Below are 18,079 nucleotides of genomic sequence, written 5' to 3' on the forward strand. Positions count from 1 at the left end.
CAACTGAAAACACAGTAACCAGTGATAAAGAAAATATGGACACCAATTTAGATAGACCTTTACATGTCAAAGATACGCAAAACATTTCAAACAAAGGATTTCATGAGTTGTCAATGACAATGCTGTTTTTGCCAAGGTCACATATTTTGTCTCAAAAGATAAAATAATACAATGATACTTTCAAAAGAGTTAACACTCCAGTTGGGCTGGGATGGGTACGAATTTACTACCCGGGTACCCACCCCCTATTAACCGACCCTACCCGGGTACCCTCTGTAGGTCTCAAGAGATAGGTACAAAATGTCCGATTGGGCATTTTTTTACCATAGCACTGGCAAAGCGTATTTAGATGCATGTTTTCAACAATCTGGTATTGCAGACACTGAAGTTGACTCAAGTTATGTCTTTATTCAAAGATATGAAAAGTCAGAAGGAATGGGTGCATAGTCAGAAAGAAATGCGAACATTTGTGACTTCATAGTTCATAGAGTTCTAGATAATCTTTGTCATTAAAAATATATCACGTGACTAACCACGGGTCCGGGTAGTCCTGTGGGTACCCGGGTCCTACTCAGTACCCAACCGACCCGGTTACCCGAGTTACCCGTCCAAGCCCTCCACTCCGGATCAAGATCCTAGTTTTGGTGTACTTCAATCCCTGAAAGAAAGATGAGGTAAATGTGCTTCACACATTTTGACAACAGGAGCAAGAGAGAAGCTTCTTGAAAGTAAACATCTGCATGTTAAACTACCTGGAGATGGTACTTAACTTTGCAGGTGACGAAACCCTGGGGTTAACCATACTTGAGGAGGAAAACTGTCCATCTGTAAATGATAATTACGGTCTAGCTGTGTTTTCAGGCAAGGAAACGTACAGGAATGTTTCAAATGCACTTACAGAAATCATTGATGAAGCCAGAGAATTAGATCATGTAGTTATTCTTGATCAAATATTTCAGCTGACCTTTTGTCTAGGCGGTGATCTTAAGCTTTTGAACATGGTCTCAGGAATATAATCATGTGCTTGCAACTATAGTTGTGTATGGAGTAAATGTCCATCGGAGGACGGATATCCAGTGGTCAGGTAATGAGTGAGTGAGTGAGTGAGTATGGTTTTACGCCGCTTTTAGCAATATTCCAGCAATATCACGGCGGGGGACACCAGAAATGGGCTTCACACATTGTACCCATGTCGGGAATCGAATCCAGGTCTTCGGCGTGACGAGCGAACGCTTTAACCACTAGGCTACCCGACCTCCCCGGTCAGGTAATGAAGTTTTCCAGGAAGCAAGAATGATACATTAAATATCTATGATGGCGACAAGAAAGTTAGATTATTTGCAGAGAGATAGATCTTGTAGATTACTTGTATTTGCTCATATCAGATCAATTGGTAAAACATCTATTTGTTGAGAGTATTGGACAATGTCCAAAGGTGTAATAGTGTGTACAACAGAGGTAGGTTTTGCAATGTTTTCAGATTTGTGCAGGGTCTTGCTGTGGAATTTCATTTTACAAGAATGATAAAGTTTCGGGAAGATTCATTTTCTGTGATGTTACCGGACCAAGCATATTGCGAAAACAGATTTTCTTCCTAAACATCCCAAAGTGAAGGAAATCAGCTTTCTGTGGATCGAATTCTCATCTATCTGCTCGATTCCTCGGCAAGGTGTTTTCAGGAGTCTGAAGTCGTCTCACTTAATGAAAGATGAAAGCCATATATATTCGTCATTTAACCCCACTCACTCACTCACTCACTCATTTACTCTTTATTAAGTCTTCTGTTTGTAGGTGCACCTGGAGTAAAAGTCAAAACACATTTTTTATAGCGGATGTATTGATAATTGAAACACACTTGTTATTCATAACAAGATTATCATCACCGTTTGTCATAACTGAAAATTATTCATCGCTGATGAATGTGACGAAGTTTCGCGCCATCGCTGTCACTGTCACTGTGACGTAAACCCTGCATCAACGAGGATGGGTGCACCGGTCATATTGCAAGCCGAAGAGGAGCAGAGGAACTCCACAAGACCACAAATCTGAAAGAAAACCCGGAGAGCGATCTAATCATAATCGTAATTTTAAGATTATAAAAGCTTGTAAGAGGCGACACAACTGACCATCGCATCCCGGCGACTATGGCGTTGCTCATGATGTCAATCACTGGTTTGTCTGCCAAAGACTCAATACTTTACAGACCACCGCTGGAATAGTGATGCGTATGGTAAAAAATGAACAGACACACCAACACTCAAGCTGAAAGAATCACTCAAACAATTGATAAAAATGTATTTGATTTAATATACTCGGTATATTTGCAAAGTTCATGTTAAGAAAAAAGAGACTTTCTAATAATTAATAGCGCAAACAGGTTTTATCAGTTACCTCCCTTACACTACAGTATTCCGATGTTAACTGATTTGCACCCCGTAAAGCCTGGTTAGGTTGTCTCCCCTTAACTGTTGATATGTCATTCTCAAATTGCTTGTTCATATTAACGGCTACAGTTTCTACCAAACCGCTTTCAGTCACCGGTTTAAGAAGCGTGGTTATAATCTTAAGCCCCCAAAAGGTATATGTATTAGGTTTTTGGTCTTTGGGTTTGGCCAAAACTAACTCGACAACGCGATCCTTTTCCCGCTTTCATTTTCGACGAGCCCGTTTTCAAAAGGTACCGACTATTTGCTATTTGGGGGAGAGGGGGGGGGGGGGGTTATCGAAAAAAAAATTGATCAAGAAAATTCTTTAAATAATTATTTATGCTTCAGACTGTAAAAAAATGATATTGCCTGCCTTAAAAATGTCATTGTTGCATTGAGTTTTTGACGAAACAATATTTAGGCTCATAGTTTTAATTTGAACATATCTGGTTTTGAAGCTGCAGCTGAAATCTATTCTCCAAACACAATCCCAGTCCGCCACGGGAGAAAAAAGAAGTACCTCAGTAATTTCCACTGCTTTCTTGGTCGGGTTGTTCTTCTCCACAAACACTTGCTGTAACAGTAACATATTCACAATTTCAGTTATTTTAAATATCGACAAAGTTAAACCTATCAAAAGTTCCGTCCGCTATGAGGTGAGGTGGGGTGAAATGGGGGTTAACGTCGCGTTCAAGATTGTTGCACTTATATAGCGACGTGCATGGACGTTTGTGCGTGTGGCTGCTTATCCTAGTACGAACTATTGCGAATTTATAGTGCTAGCCCACTTTGGTACCATACTGCAGTTCAACCCCACTCAGACACAGTATACTGACTCCGAGCCGACCAGTCCTTGTTTTAGCACCTTAATGCCGAACGCCAGACAGGGTAACAACAAGTACCATCTTTTATCGTCTTTTGGTATGACGCGACCGGGGATCGAGCTCCGGGCGGACGCTCTATCACTAGACCACGGATACGGTCCCATCTGCTATGAGGATTTTTTAATGGAAAAAATATTGTTACGCTAAAAGAATTGAAGAGTGGAACGGTAATATCAGCCACGTTATTGGATTAAGCAGCACTTATAACATTGCTCGATGGCTAAGTGTTAAGACATACCATTGCTTCATCAAACGTGAGATTATTCTTGTGAGCGTAATCCCTTATAAGTCCGTGGCTCACTGAAACAAACCAAATATACATACGATAAATGGTATTCCATTATTCAGATGCTGTTGAGGAGAAATGGTGTCTTGCGTCTTATACCCCGTTCACATGCACAACATTTACTCACGTTAAGTAATTTTACACATGTGTGACAATACAAACGTGCGTATATGTAAATTTATTATGCGTTCACATGAAGAGCATCGTTGGTGTGGAAATAAAGTATGTACATTGTGTAAGGCACACATATACGCCAGTCTGTTCACGACTCACGAAAACACATTCTTTTCTAATCAAAGTTGAATGAGAAGAGAGTTACTTCACCGAAAGTTTTCGCGTGAAGCAACATGTGTTTGATTTAATCTGTACACAAAGTTTTGACTCCTTGAAACCAAAAGAAAACACCGTCCGCTCAACTTTGTATATACGAATAAAAGTAGGCAACTGTTGACAATTTGTTTGGTGTTGGCAAAAGAACAAATATTAATTAGATCATCCTCTTACGATGACATAAACGTTCACATTGCAACAATATACACACAGTGCAAATTTACATTTAACATGGGGAGTGGACAACAAGTTTGGGTTTATTTGTTTGTTGTTTAACGCCACACTCAGCAATATTACAGCTATATGACAGCGGTCTGTAAGTAATCGAGTCTGGACCAGCCAATCCAGTGATTGACATCATGAGCATCGATCCATGCAATTGGGATACGATGACATGCATCAACCAAGTCAGCGAGCCTGACCACCCGATCCCGTTAGTCGCCTTTTACGACAAGCATAGTCGCCTTTTACGGCAAGCAAGGGTTGCTGAAGACCTACTCGACCCCGGATCTTCACGGGTTGGTCAAAAAGTAACTACTGAGATACCCTCAATTCTAATTTGTCAGAAACAGCTCCGGACTGACCATCATATCGGACCAGGACCAAACAGCAAGGAAAAGTATAAATAAAAAATATCTTTGCCCAATGCATGTCCAAGGAAACCTCTAATCTAATCTACACAGATCAGAATTAGTTCACCCAAAGTTCTTCAAGGGATTATTAATTACTTTATCTGGTTTATGATACTATATGTCAACTAACAAGGAAATGTATCACGTATACATGTTTGAGTATGATCAATACGTATCGAAAATATCATCATCATCATCATCATTGTGGCGGTTGGGTAGCCTAGTGATTAAAGTGTTCGGTCGTCATGCTGAAGTTCCGGGTTTGATTCCACACATGGCTACTATGTGTGAAACCCATTTCCGGTGTCCCCCGCCATGATATTGTTTGAATATTGCGAAAAGCGTCAAACAAGCCAACTCACTCATTCGTCGTCATCATCATCATCACCTCGTCGATACTTACTGGGCGCGTTGGCAAAGCCAGGACAGATGGCGTTGCACGTAATTCCATAAGGTGCTGCTTCCAGGGCCACGCACTATCAACACAGTCAGTACATGTGGGTGAGTGAGTGAAGTATGGGTTTAAAGCCGCTCGTAGAATAAGACGGTTGTATAACCAGTAAGGGTAGTAGGCCAAAACTTTGTTTGTGTGTTGTGTAACGCCGCACTCAGCCATATTCTAGCTATATGACGGCGGTCTCTGAATAATCCAGTCTGGACCAGACAATCCAGTGATTGACATCATGAGTATCGATCTACGCAATTGGGATACAATGACATGCATCAACCAAATCAGCGAGCCTGACCACCCGATCCAATTAGTCGCCTTTTACGACAAGCATAGTCGCCTTTTACAGCAAGCATGGGTTGCTGAAGACCTACTCGACCCCGGGTCTTCACGGGTGCGGTTGTATGGCGAGTAAGCGTAGTAGGCACAAACTGACGCCGGTCGGAGACATTTGGTGAAAGTCATAAGCACTGGATAACATGGATAACATGTTGCTGGCGTTATCCACATGCCCCTTGTATACCTCAAATTGTAAACAGACTATATACTATTGGTAGGGGATAATTAGAAGTAAGGGTAATAAACTCTAGCACATATAGATTCTCGATGGCGGGTTTCATAACATATTCATAACTTAATGATGTATTCAAAATGCCATTTTCAGTGTTTCCGAGAAACGTGTCCGCGTTGAAGCCAAACTATCCCCCTGGCCCACTTTGTGGAGGGATGGGGCTGGGTCAAATGGACAAAATCGAGGATTCGAACTCATGACCAGTCTGTAGATTATTGTGGCTTATGTGCATGAGTGATACCATCTGAGACCTTTACCCCGCCACTTCCCTCCCACACAAGTTGACAACCGTTACATACTACAATAACTGAACCAAGCTCACCCTCCGTCAGACAGCTGGAATATTACTGAGTTCGGCGTTAAACGAAAAAACCCCATGCATTTCATAACCCGAGTAGTCAAAGATCGAGATGCATGTGCAAAAGGCTCGGTGACACATTTCACGTGCATCTCGCAGAGCCGGCTCACGGTTCAGCAAAGATATCCGCAGGTGCTGGGGTTCTTTGAATGTTTGTTTGTTGTTTAGCGCACCTCTCAGTCCAGCTACATGAAGGCAGTCTGTAAATAATCGAGTCTGACCAGACAATCAGTCCTGAGCATCGATCCACGCAGCTGGGATACGATGACATACATCAACCAAGTTAACGAGCCTGACCACCCCATTCCGTTAGTCGCCTCTTACGATAAGCATAGTTGTCCCGTGCATTCGTCGATATAAACCTAAATTCTCTATCTGAAATATTAAGGTGCGCGTATTTACCACGCGGTGAAATGTTGTACAAAATGTTCCTGAAAAAAAAGTAACGTGACAAACCGTTGAATGTGATTGTATGTAAACCCGGTAATGAATTACCCAATTTCAAAATAATGATAAATCGATGCCATTGAATATGAAAGGCGATGATAAAACCCGAAATTACCCGTGAAAGGCCAATTAGACCCGATCTCGAAGCGCAATACGCTGAACGACCAGCCAGACTGACGACACCCATCTGTGACGACATGTTGATGATACGTCCCCAACCTGCAACATCACGGGATCGATAATAGATACAGACACAATTACAAAATACCTTTTCGTTGAATCTTTAGAGAGAGAAAGTTTCCAGTTACCACGGATTTGACTGCTACGCATGGACATCAGTCATTACCCGGAAGCAACAGCGTTATAATGTGCAACATTCTGTTGGAAACAACCGTTGCAACATGTTGACAAAGTATTGCTTAGGAAAACGCAATCAAATTTGAAAATGATTAGATAATACTAGTAAATGGATAGGTTGAGAGTTAGTGATGACACTGATGAACATTCATCAACATGGTATTAGTTCAGGGATTGTTTAGTGGTAGAGCGTCCGCCCGGAGAGCGGAAGGTCCGGGGTTCGATCCCCGACCGCGTCATACCAAAAGACGTTAAAAGATGGTATTTGTTGTTACCCTGTCTGGCGCTCGGCACTAAGGGGCTAAAACAAGGACTGGTCGGCTCGGAGTTAGTATACTGTGACTGAGTGGGGTATTCATGTTAAACTGCGGCATGGTATCTCAGTGAGCTAGCACTATAAATCGGCATCAGTCCGGACTAGTACAAGCAGCCACACAAACACACACACGTACATGTACATGCACGTCGCTATATAAGTGCAATAATCTTGGACGCGACGTTAAACCTCGTTTCACCTCACCTCACCATCAGGGATTGTTATATTCAATGTTGTATTTCTGTTCCGCATTCAACGTTTCTAGCCTGCCTATTGTAACAGACACAAAAGATGTGATTCATGCCAGGGTTCGACTTCAGACGTTCAGTCTGTGAAGCAAACACGCTTACCATTAAACTATAACCATTTTATAAAACATATCATCAATTATCAATTGACTGCCTTATATTGTTATAAGGGATGTAATCTGTGCTCGTGGGTTTCACCAAGGCGGTAAACATCTAAGACCTGCATCACTTCGGGCTTTTCAACATTAAACTGACACGCCGTGATATAAATGGAATACTGTTCAAAAGGACGTTAAACACAACCAAATCATTCACTCAGTTTTGGGCAGTAGATATAAAATTACTTTAAATGTGTTTTCCTGATAATTGTTAATGGCTAAGGTGCTCCGACCAGAAACAATATACCGATGGTCTCTGGCAAAACACATTCGTTACCCCCCTCATTTAGAGAGCTGCGCTAACAATATATTCACTGCCGCATATCTTTATTTCCGAGAACTGACTGACAAAATTACTTCGGAGAGAAAAACGTCTTATACGCTTAATTTACAAGATTTGTAGGAAACCTAACATCTTTAATTCCACATGTCGAATAACAATCCATCAACTGTTAGGATTATTACAATAAGGCAGGAGTAAGTAAAACCTTTTTTCAACAATGTTACCTTTTCATCAGTGAATAGATGAAATGTCATGCGCAAATATAGAACATTTTCTTATACTGGACAACATTCACCTTTTTTCTTCATCCCAGGTAGGAAGTGTTTGATGAGGAGGAAGGGTGACGTCACAGACACTGCCATGACGTCATTCCACTTGCCGAGAGGCACCTCTTCTACCGGCGCGTTGTAGATTGTTCCTGGAATATAACAATATAATTTGGGATATTAAAACAGAAAATGGGGACACCAGAAATGTGCTTCACATTTTGTACCCAAGTGGGGAATCGAACCCAGGTGTTCGGCGTGATGAGTGAACTCTTTGACCACCAGGCTACCCCGCCGTCCCTGAACAATGTTTAAGGAAACACCATGTTCTTCATTATCAGCACTTTTATTCCCTACCTTCCTTAATCACCCGTTGATACATACAGCTGATATGCAGTCAGTACTGCAATTTTGTATTGTTACATACGATGTGAGATAACATATATTGATCAACCATATACAAGTTTTTCTTTCAGAATGTGTTTCCTGCAGAGAATGTTTGCTTGTTGAGTTACACCGCGGGCATCAATGTTCAAGCTATTCACGCCGACCTGTAAGTAATCGAGCCTGGGCCAAAAGAACTAATGATTGATATTATGAGCGACGCCGTCGGAATACGCTGGCACTCACCCTACCAAGTTACCCTACCTGACCACCCGATCCCCTTTGTATGATCAGCAATTGTGCTGAATCCCTACTCAAAGCCGGATCCTTGCATACACAAAAACATGGTAACGGCACCCGTAAAGACCGGCTTAAAATAGGTCTTCAGCAACCCATGCTTGCCGTAAGAGGCGACTATGTTTGCCGTAAGAGGCGACTAACGGGGTCGGTCGGCCAGACTCGCTGACATGGTTGATGAATGTCATCGTATTCCCATTGCGTAGATCGATGCTCCTGATGTCAATCACTGGATTGTCTGGTCCAGACTCTATTATTTACTGACCGCCGTCATAAAGCTGTAATATTGCTGAGTGTGGCGTTAAACAACAAACAAACAAATATACAAACAAACAATCCTACAGGCCGCCATCACACAGCTGGAATATTGCGTGCGCGTGCCCGTCAACAGGAGACAAAACATCGCACCCTCACTGCGATTGATGACCCTGTAGTGTGCAGCGTGGTAATGTCACATTCACAAGAGTAACTGATTAAGAAACTATCAATAAAAAAACACCGATTCACAAAATTCTCCTGATTATTCCTTGACAAACAGAAGAAGAAAGCTTTACCTGCGTTATTCACAAGTATGTCCACCCCATCCGGGTATATCGTGGTCACGTGATCACAGAATCCCTGCACGGACTCTGCGTTCCTCAGGTCGACTGGGACAAAGTCTACTCTGCTGTTGTACTTGCTGAAAGAGATCCATCCTTTAGATATACCACTCCAAAGAAGTTAAGGACCACCCAATTCTTTCATTTTACTGTAGTCAATATATCATGTAAGGATAGATTAACTGTAGTAATATGAAATGATCGGGTGTTCCTTTACTTCTTGTGAGTAGTATGTATGCATGTATCCATCTATATGACGGCGGCCTGCAAATAATGGAGTCTAGGACAGACTTCAGTGGTTGATCACCGATCCACGCCGTCAGGGTACGCGGTCACACGATCAACGATATTCCCGAGCCCGAACATTCCTCGGGTAGTTATACGCATGTGCTATAAAACATGTGGAGTTTTAGTTCAACAGCATACAAACAAAACGCGGAAAACAACAAAGATCGAAGACAGGACCTGTCGAATAGGTTGTTTTTCTTAAATGGCAAATTTATTAGTTACTGAAAACATTGAAATTTTGATATGAAAGTAATCTAATCTAATCTCTGCACATAGACTTGGTACGAAATCAGGAAAATCACCAAAACCAATGATCGTAAAGTGTATGTACCCAGAAGATATAGTGTGGGCACTAGGTCTCCGTCCAAATCTTAAAGAAAACCGATTTGGTATATCCAACGATTAGGCTCTGTATATATCATCCCAGAGAATTCACCGTGGTATAATGAGAAATACATTAATTGTGGAATGTCAATTTTCAAGATTCTCTTATGGGTGTTTGGCAACAACTTGGTGACGTGTCTGTTGTTCTGGGGGTGACTTCAATGCTCGTACTGGTACGGATAAGGATTTCGTTGAAGACGATAAAATGAAAACTTTACAAATGGAAAACTGTAATTTCTTATGTGACGGTCTACAGATGAAACGTTGTTCAACTGATAAATCTGTTAATAAGTATGGGAAACTACTACTTAATCTGTGCTCTATTCTAAATATGAATATTGTGAATGGTCGAGCTGGTTCAGATGCGTCCGTTGGTGACTGTACATTTCTTGCGTCAACAGGAGCGAGTGTATTAGATTCTGTCATTGTGTCAAGTGATTTGTTTGCAACGTGCTCAGATTTTAATATCGGATCTCGCACCGAGTCACCGCATATGCCAGTTGTACATTTCAATCACGTGACTATAAAATCCACACCAGCTGATACCCACCGAGACGGGGAAGGTTTCAAATTTTTATTGGATAATTATTTGGCTGAAAGATTTAGAGACAATATCCTATCATCCGATATATCATCTATGCTTAATGACTGTTGCACTCTTGCCTTGACCGATATCGATCAAGCTCTTAAAGTTTTTACTGATGCTATTCACCAGGCTGCGGACTTCATGAAGAAAAAGAAGAAAACTTATCCTGTAAAATCAGATCAACCAGAATGTGATTTCAATCGATCAGAAACGCTGAGGCTACTGAAATGTTTTAGAAGATCAAAGAACAGTGAATCACTACATTTATATATCACTCAACGCAATACATATAATGACCTAATAGGGAGACATTTTACTCGCTAATATAAATAACCCAAAAGAGTATTGGACTGTGCTAAAGACATATACACCCAAGCCGTCAAAAAAGGTACAATGTAAATATATCAGAATGGTTTTGCCAGGACAGACTGAAAATTCTGATACTGACTATAATGCTGATGATGCGGCCGCCTGTGTACTGGATTCTCCGCTCACTCAAGTAGCGATACAAGAAGCAATCTATAAACCAAAACATTATAAATCTCCAGGGGAAGATAACCATATTTCAGAATTTTTCAAATCCTCGTCCGATATATTGTTGCCATACATGGAATTGTTCTATAATGTCATTTTTGAATCCTCTATTTCCCTGAATCATGGAGTACAGGTATCGTAATCCCTTTGTATAAGTCAGGGGATAAATCTGATCGTAATAATAATAGAGGTATTTCCCTTTTAAGCACTTTAAGTAAACTTTATACATCAGTTCTTAATACAAGATTAGTATTTTGTGCAAATTCGTACGACAAAATTTGCGAGTCGCAAGCGGAATTTTGAAAAGGATATAGCACAACAGATAATATTTTCATTTTATTATTCAACACTACCTTTCAAAAAAGCGTGGTGAGTTCTATGTGCTTTTTGTGGACTTCAAAAAAGCTTTCGACTTTGTTAACAGATCTAAATTATGGTTTATATTAAAATCCATGGGAGTTTCACCCAAGATGTTCAATGCACTTGAATCTATCTATAGTTGTGTGAAAGGATGTGTTAATTCAAATAACATATTATCTGAAAGTTTTGATTGCCCTTCGGGCCTCAGGCAAGGCTGCGTGTTGAGCCCCTTCTTATTTTCTATTTTTATAAATGGGCTTGCTGAACAAATAGAATCTTCATGTGCGCCAGGGGTGCAACTGCATCCTGATATCATACAGGTATTTTTGCTGTTATTTGATGATATCGTCCTTTTTGCAGATACTGTCTATGGGCTACAAAAACTAATTAATGTTTTAAGTTGGTGATAAATACCACCTGTCTGTAAACTTAGCAAAAACTAAAATCGTTGTTTTTAAAAATGGTGGAAATTTATCAAGAGTCGAAAAGTGGTATTTTAACGAGCACCAGCTTGAATGTGTTTCATGTTACAAATACTTGGGAGTATTATTCTCTAGTTCACTACTGTTGTCTGCTTATGTTAATAGTGCATCAACTCAGGCAAAAAGGTTCTGTTTGGAATTATAAAATCATTATATATGTTAAATCCATTACGTCATGATCTATTTTTTAAAATCTTTGATTCCAAAATCAACCCAATTCTATTGTATGGCTCTGAAGTTTGGGGTGTTCATAATTACGAAGAAATAGAAGTTGTACAAATGTTTACCTGTAAGAGATTTTTATGTGTTAAGCAGTTATCCGCAAATCACGTTGTTAGAGGAGAATGAGGAAGATGCCCAACGTACATATTTGCTATTTAAACGTGTTGTTAAGTATTGGTGGAAAATAATTAATATGCCTGAATCACGTTTGGTAAAGAAATGTTATAACTTATTATTGTTAGACTGCAGTAATGGTAAAACTAACTGGGCATTAAGAGTAAAACACATCCTATTCTCTACTGGTTTTGGTTTCATATGGGAACAACAATTTATAATAACTATCTCAAGCTTTCTGTCGGAATTTATATACTCCGTCTAAAATTTTCTTGTGAACAAAACTGGCATCAAGCTCAAAATCAACTCTTCACAGTTTATTCAAAACAAATTTCGGCTTAGAAACATATTTAAAAGAATTATCAATTTTTGAATATAGATGTGCCCTTGCGCAATTTAGATGCTGTTCCCACCAGCTCCGAATTGAGACTAGGAGGTATAAAAAAAAAAGTTAAAATCTGAAAGGTTGTGTCTGGCTTGCAATCAAAATCGAATTGAAGATGAATTTCATTTTATAATAATTTGTGATCGATATGTACATCTAAGACGAAAATATATACCCAAAAAGTTTTACCTGTACCCCTCCATACATACGTTTAATATTTTAATGGCATCAAATAATATGTTAACCATTCGAAATCTATCCGTATTCATTTACAAAGCAATGAAACTACGTCTTGTGTAATTCACCTAAAATTTACCTTTGTATTATAATGTTTCTCTCTCACTGTATACTCTGTAATGTATAATGGGCCTGTGACCTACAATACATAATGAATAAAGACTATATATATGAAAGTGACTTTTATACCTTTGGTGAAACCTACGAGTAAGTGAACAGGGCTGACCAACCAAGAAATATAATTAGGGTAAATCTAGAATTCGGACCCAAGATCATAAGTTTCTGACACACCTAAGGGGCGCAACTCTGCCCATTGAATTGCGGTGCCTGGCGGCTGGACCACCTGTGCTCCTGTTTTGAAAGCGGACATTTTCATTACTAGTGAAAAGAACGATGTTGTTGGGGTCTTTTTCATTTCAGAATAAATAAAACTATGAACAGGCCAAAGCTTTAGCCAAAACTTCAAGATCAACGTTTTAGAAAGTTTCTAAATGCTTACCTCCACATCTGGCGTCCCAAATACTCATTCATATGAACAAAATTGATAAAGTATTTACCTTTTAAAGTCGTTGACGATGGAGTCTATCAACTCTTGACTACCGAGTCCAGTAAGAATTATTGAACATCCTTTCCCTGCAAGTTGATTGGCTATTCCTAAGCCGAACCCGGATGTAGACCCGGTTACCAGCGCAACCTTGCCTTCCATGATGCCCAAAGTTCTGAATACGAAACAAACTGCATTTACTGATGAGCGTTTTGGCTGGTCTATTTAAAACTTCGAACAACGGACCTAACTATGATTGCTAAAGAATAACATCATGGTACCTGTAAGAGGTTCGGATCATTAAAATATGTCAGTGCCATGAGATTTGAAACAGTCCCGTTATCCAAGGCTTGAAATGAATCGATCGGGTGGTCGGGCTCTGTTACTTGATTGGTTGTGTGTCATCGTACCCTGACAGAATGAAACATTGCTCATAATATCGACCCGTGAAAATCCGGAGTAGAACAGGTCTTCAGCAGCCAATGCTTGCAGCAAAAAGCGACTATGCTTGTCGTAAGAGGCGACTAACGGGATCGGGTGGTCATACTCGCTGACTTGATTAATGCATGTGACATAGCTAAAATATGTTCTGTTTGTTTGTTGCCGCACCCAGCAATACTCCAGCTACAATGTAAATGACGGAAATCTGTAAATAATCGAGTCTGGACCAGGCAATCCAGTTATTGATATCTTGAGCATCGATCCAAGCAATTGGGGTACGATCACATGCATCAACTAACTCTAACCCCCGATCCCGTTCGTCGCCTCGAACGACAAGTATGGGTTGCTGAAGACCAATTCTACCCCGGATCTTCATTGGTCGCTGGAATATTTGTTACTGCTGCTTAAAAAATAATTTCTCCCTCATTCTAATTTTCATTGTTACCACCCGATTGTCATTTGCACCTCTTTCGACCACAATGGGACCAGGCGAGCTATCCTGCCTCGCAATCCGTGCAAAACGGCAGCGATAGAAGCAATAGCGAAACGTCCCAGTAACAATGAAATCACGTACCGAAGATCAGACAAGTATTTCACACGCTCAGGACCTCCTCCAGTGGATATTCTGGCCGGTTCGATCCCCGGCAACATAATACCAAAGGCCTTAAAAGCATGTTGTTACCCTGCCTGGCGCTCGGCATTCAGAGGATAAAACAAAGACTGTGTCTGAGTGGGGTATTCATGTTAAACTGCGGCACTTTAAAACCGGCATTAGACCGGACTAGTACAAACAGCCACACACGCGTGTATGCACGACGCTATATAAGCGCAATCATTTAAACGCAGAGTTAAATTCATTTCACCTCACCTTCACACGTTTAGCATTCAGTGCGTTATCTGAGTGTCAAGAAGAACGTACCTGTCAGCGAGAGTAATTCGCCCTATTTTACTGACATGGAAGAAGGCTCTTCTAAGTTATTATTGGGGCGCTTAGCTATATATAGTTAATGAAGTTAACGTACCGTGTCTGCGAAACAACTGTTCACAAGTATCTATTCCGAAGACATTCAACCCAAACCAGGCCTTCCCCAGATAGCGCATGACCTTTGCAACCTTTGACCGACATTCTCGCATACGAAGTGGTCTATATGGTAATATACGCACTTAACGGTTCGCTTGTAAAAACGTGCCCACATTTGCATATGTATTTACATATATTTCCTCGTACGCTACATCATTGTTATTCTGTCATTAAATACAAGAAACATTGTAAAAAATCATCACTTAAAGGGCAAGTCCACACAGAAATAAACCTTTTTTTCTTGTACTTTTTCATGAAAAGTATTTACCAAACAATACAAATATCACAAGTATCTTATTTATTTTATTCATTAAATCGGTTCATATTTTTCACATTTACCGAGAGTTCTATTTCTATAATAAATACGCCATGACTTCTCACCCTTGTCGTCATTGGTGCCAATTGATAAGGGAATGACGTCATAAGACTTTATTAGACCCGTTTCATGTAGGTAGAGGTGTGTGATCTTCTCTTCTTGTTCTGTTCGGTGCCGTGCTGTTCAAAATACAACGCTAAGCACAATTACTCTAAAATTATTTCGTTTTCCAAAATCGGGACTGAGAAGACAACAATGCATGGATAACGAACCGTCAGATTCGCGGTGATGGTTGAAAGGGTTCGTTGTCTGATTTGCGCTTATTCGTTCATTTGTGTTGCGCATATTGACTCTTGCTGAGTGGCTGTCGTGTTCCGTGAGAGATTATACCTGCTGGTTCCAAAACTGATCTGAAGCGGATGGTGTACGATCCTTATATGGAACGGGCTAAAGGGACAGCACTCTCATGAAAACCCCGCTGACTGTGGTGTTTTTGTAATCAGCTGATGAACGTCAACAAATACAACTTCAATCCTTATATTGACAGATACATAAATCATAACAAAACAATCCATTAAACATGAAACGTTAAATATTTTATTATTTAAAGCGAACTTTATCAGCGCGGAAATTCGTGACGTCGTGATGTCAAACCGTCCCAAACTTTCCATTTGGAGTGACATTCCTTGGTTTTATAAACGGCAGAAAATGACGGCTACGGCAATGTCATCCGCTTGAAATAAAAGTTGCACCCGGTAAAGTTTGTGTTGGAAAGAAGCCACGACCCGGCTGATGCTGAAAATGGATTGCTATTGACTTTCTGTGAACTTTGGGTGTGTGTTTGAGTCATACTACGGCTGCTGGTGATGGGGATTACCGCTTGAGGCGGTACGGTTGGATTTCCCGAAGCAATAGACGACAGTGTGGAGCTCAGTGATCTCTTTTGATAAGTCGAGCATTCTGTTATAGCTTCGAATGGACGCTTCATTTCGGTGACCCGACATATACCTGATCTGTCTGGCTTCAAAGCCTGCATCATACCTAGCCTGAATCGATGTCGCTCTCAGTTTTCCCCACTTTCCTACCCATGTTCCAAATATCTATTTTAATCCAAACGTACATGAAATCATTGATAGCTAGCTTCAGATGCAGTACTTTGGGCTTACACATAGCCTCTAAGACTTAGATATACGCATACCATATCTGACTAGACCAGTTCCATGCGACAGGTATGTTATGCTAAGTCACCATTGCGCCGGAGTGTGAGTTTTTCCAATGATTTTAAATGTTAGTTTTAGACATTGAGGACTTCCTCTAAAGTAGTTCTGTACGTCTCCGTGCGATTGACAACGTAGTCACGTGACATACTGACGTTCATCTGGAAATGAACGACAGTCAGCTTGGTAGTGAGTGAGTGAGTGAGTTTGGTTTAACGTCGCTTTTAACAGTATTCCAGTTATATCACGGCGTGTCAGCTTAATGTGGGAGGAAAGAAGTGATGCAGGTCTCAGACTCAGCTTGGATGCGTTCACCTAGGCGGGGTCACCCGCTTCTGTCAATATTCTGTCATTAATTGTCACTTACATGCATCAATTTCAAACGAATTCTACTCATTATCGGAATTGAAATTCATAAGCATATTCAATTATTGCTTGTCATCAATCATCATCAAATATCATTATATACACATGATATCAAACAGAGACAGCAGATAGCACACACACATATATATCGGTGTGTTGTGATGTTATTATGCAATTTCTTCTGATCAAATAATCTTATGAACCACCTGAGCAAAAAATCATTTCGCTTGATGCAACAATGATATGATTCATATGATCAGTAGTTTGACCTTTGGGTACTTCTTTTTAAGTGTTTTGTTTGTTTGTTGTTTAACGCCGCACTCGGCAATATTCCAGCTATCTTCCTTATATGACGGTGGTCTGTAAATAATCCAGTCTGGACCAGACATTCCAATGATTTCACATTATGAGCATTGATCCACGCAATAGGGATACCATGGCATGCATCAACCAAGTCAGCGAGCCTGCCCATATGGGTTATAAGATATGATCGGTTTATATTATTTTGACAATTTGCGCCAGTTAGTACGCACAAGCGTCATATTTCATTTCCAAAGTGACATTTTACCTCCCAGAGTTGGACAATGCAGAGGAAAAAGAAGGTAAATTCATTTCTAACATGTTGATATACATGTACCCAAAATATGTGTATGCAGCGTGTTTAAGCATACGTTCCCTGCCCTGTCTAAGTTAGATGACAGGAAATACTAAAGGTTCTTGTTTGGCATCTACAACAGAGTAGTAGTATATTTAAACTTTTACAATGACATGTTTATCTCTGTTGTTTTCCAGTGATCCATTCACATAAATTTAGTACTGGTCTTCAGCAACCTATGCTTGTAGTCAGGCGACTAACGGGATGCATGTCATCGTATCCCATATGCGTGATCGATGCTCACGATGTCAATCACAGCATTGTCTGGGGCAGACTCGGTTATTTACAGACCCGTGGTCAATAAGCTGGAAAACAAACAAAAATGTTTCAATAGCCTTAACTATTGATGTCACCCCATGGGGAGTCCGAAGTAGTCGTTGCCTCAAGTAGCCTGTGCTTGTCGTCAGAGGCGACTTACGTGGATTGGGTGGTCGGACTCGGTGACTTGGTTGATTGCGTGTCACAGTACCCGAGTGTGTTAGTATTTGCTGGTGCCGTGGCTACTTGAAGCAGGTGTACCCACAACACCTTTTAAATTACAATGGGTATATTATACGTGTTTATTATTCTGTTATCA

At 40.5% G+C, this 18,079-nt stretch overlaps 1 protein-coding gene across 2 annotated transcripts; it reads right to left on the reverse strand.

Moving 5' to 3' along the window:
* Window positions 1-1,616: 1,616 nt before the first annotated feature.
* Window positions 1,617-14,975, reverse strand: LOC124152622 (D-beta-hydroxybutyrate dehydrogenase-like). Of its 2 annotated transcripts, none has more exons than XM_048402340.1 (9): window positions 14,787-14,881; window positions 13,440-13,601; window positions 9,246-9,370; window positions 8,040-8,162; window positions 6,498-6,601; window positions 4,962-5,034; window positions 3,549-3,610; window positions 2,947-3,000; window positions 1,617-2,045 (listed from the first exon to the last, which is right to left on the reverse strand). In XM_048402340.1, the coding sequence occupies exons 2-9, from the start codon at window positions 13,586-13,588 to the stop codon at window positions 1,953-1,955; spliced, it is 783 nt and encodes a 260-aa protein (XP_048258297.1). In that variant the 5' UTR covers window positions 13,589-13,601; window positions 14,787-14,881; the 3' UTR covers window positions 1,617-1,952. The 2 variants fall into 2 exon arrangements, with proteins under 2 accessions (XP_048258297.1, XP_046381565.2); XM_046525609.2 differs by lacking the exon at window positions 14,787-14,881 and adding an exon at window positions 14,890-14,975 and having other exon boundaries at window positions 1,618-2,045.
* Window positions 14,976-18,079: the final 3,104 nt, after the last annotated feature.

This window comes from Haliotis rufescens, unplaced genomic scaffold (assembly GCF_023055435.1).
Source record: "Haliotis rufescens isolate VD_foot unplaced genomic scaffold, xgHalRufe1.0.p SCAF_25, whole genome shotgun sequence".
Taxonomy (NCBI): domain Eukaryota; kingdom Metazoa; phylum Mollusca; class Gastropoda; order Lepetellida; family Haliotidae; genus Haliotis; species Haliotis rufescens.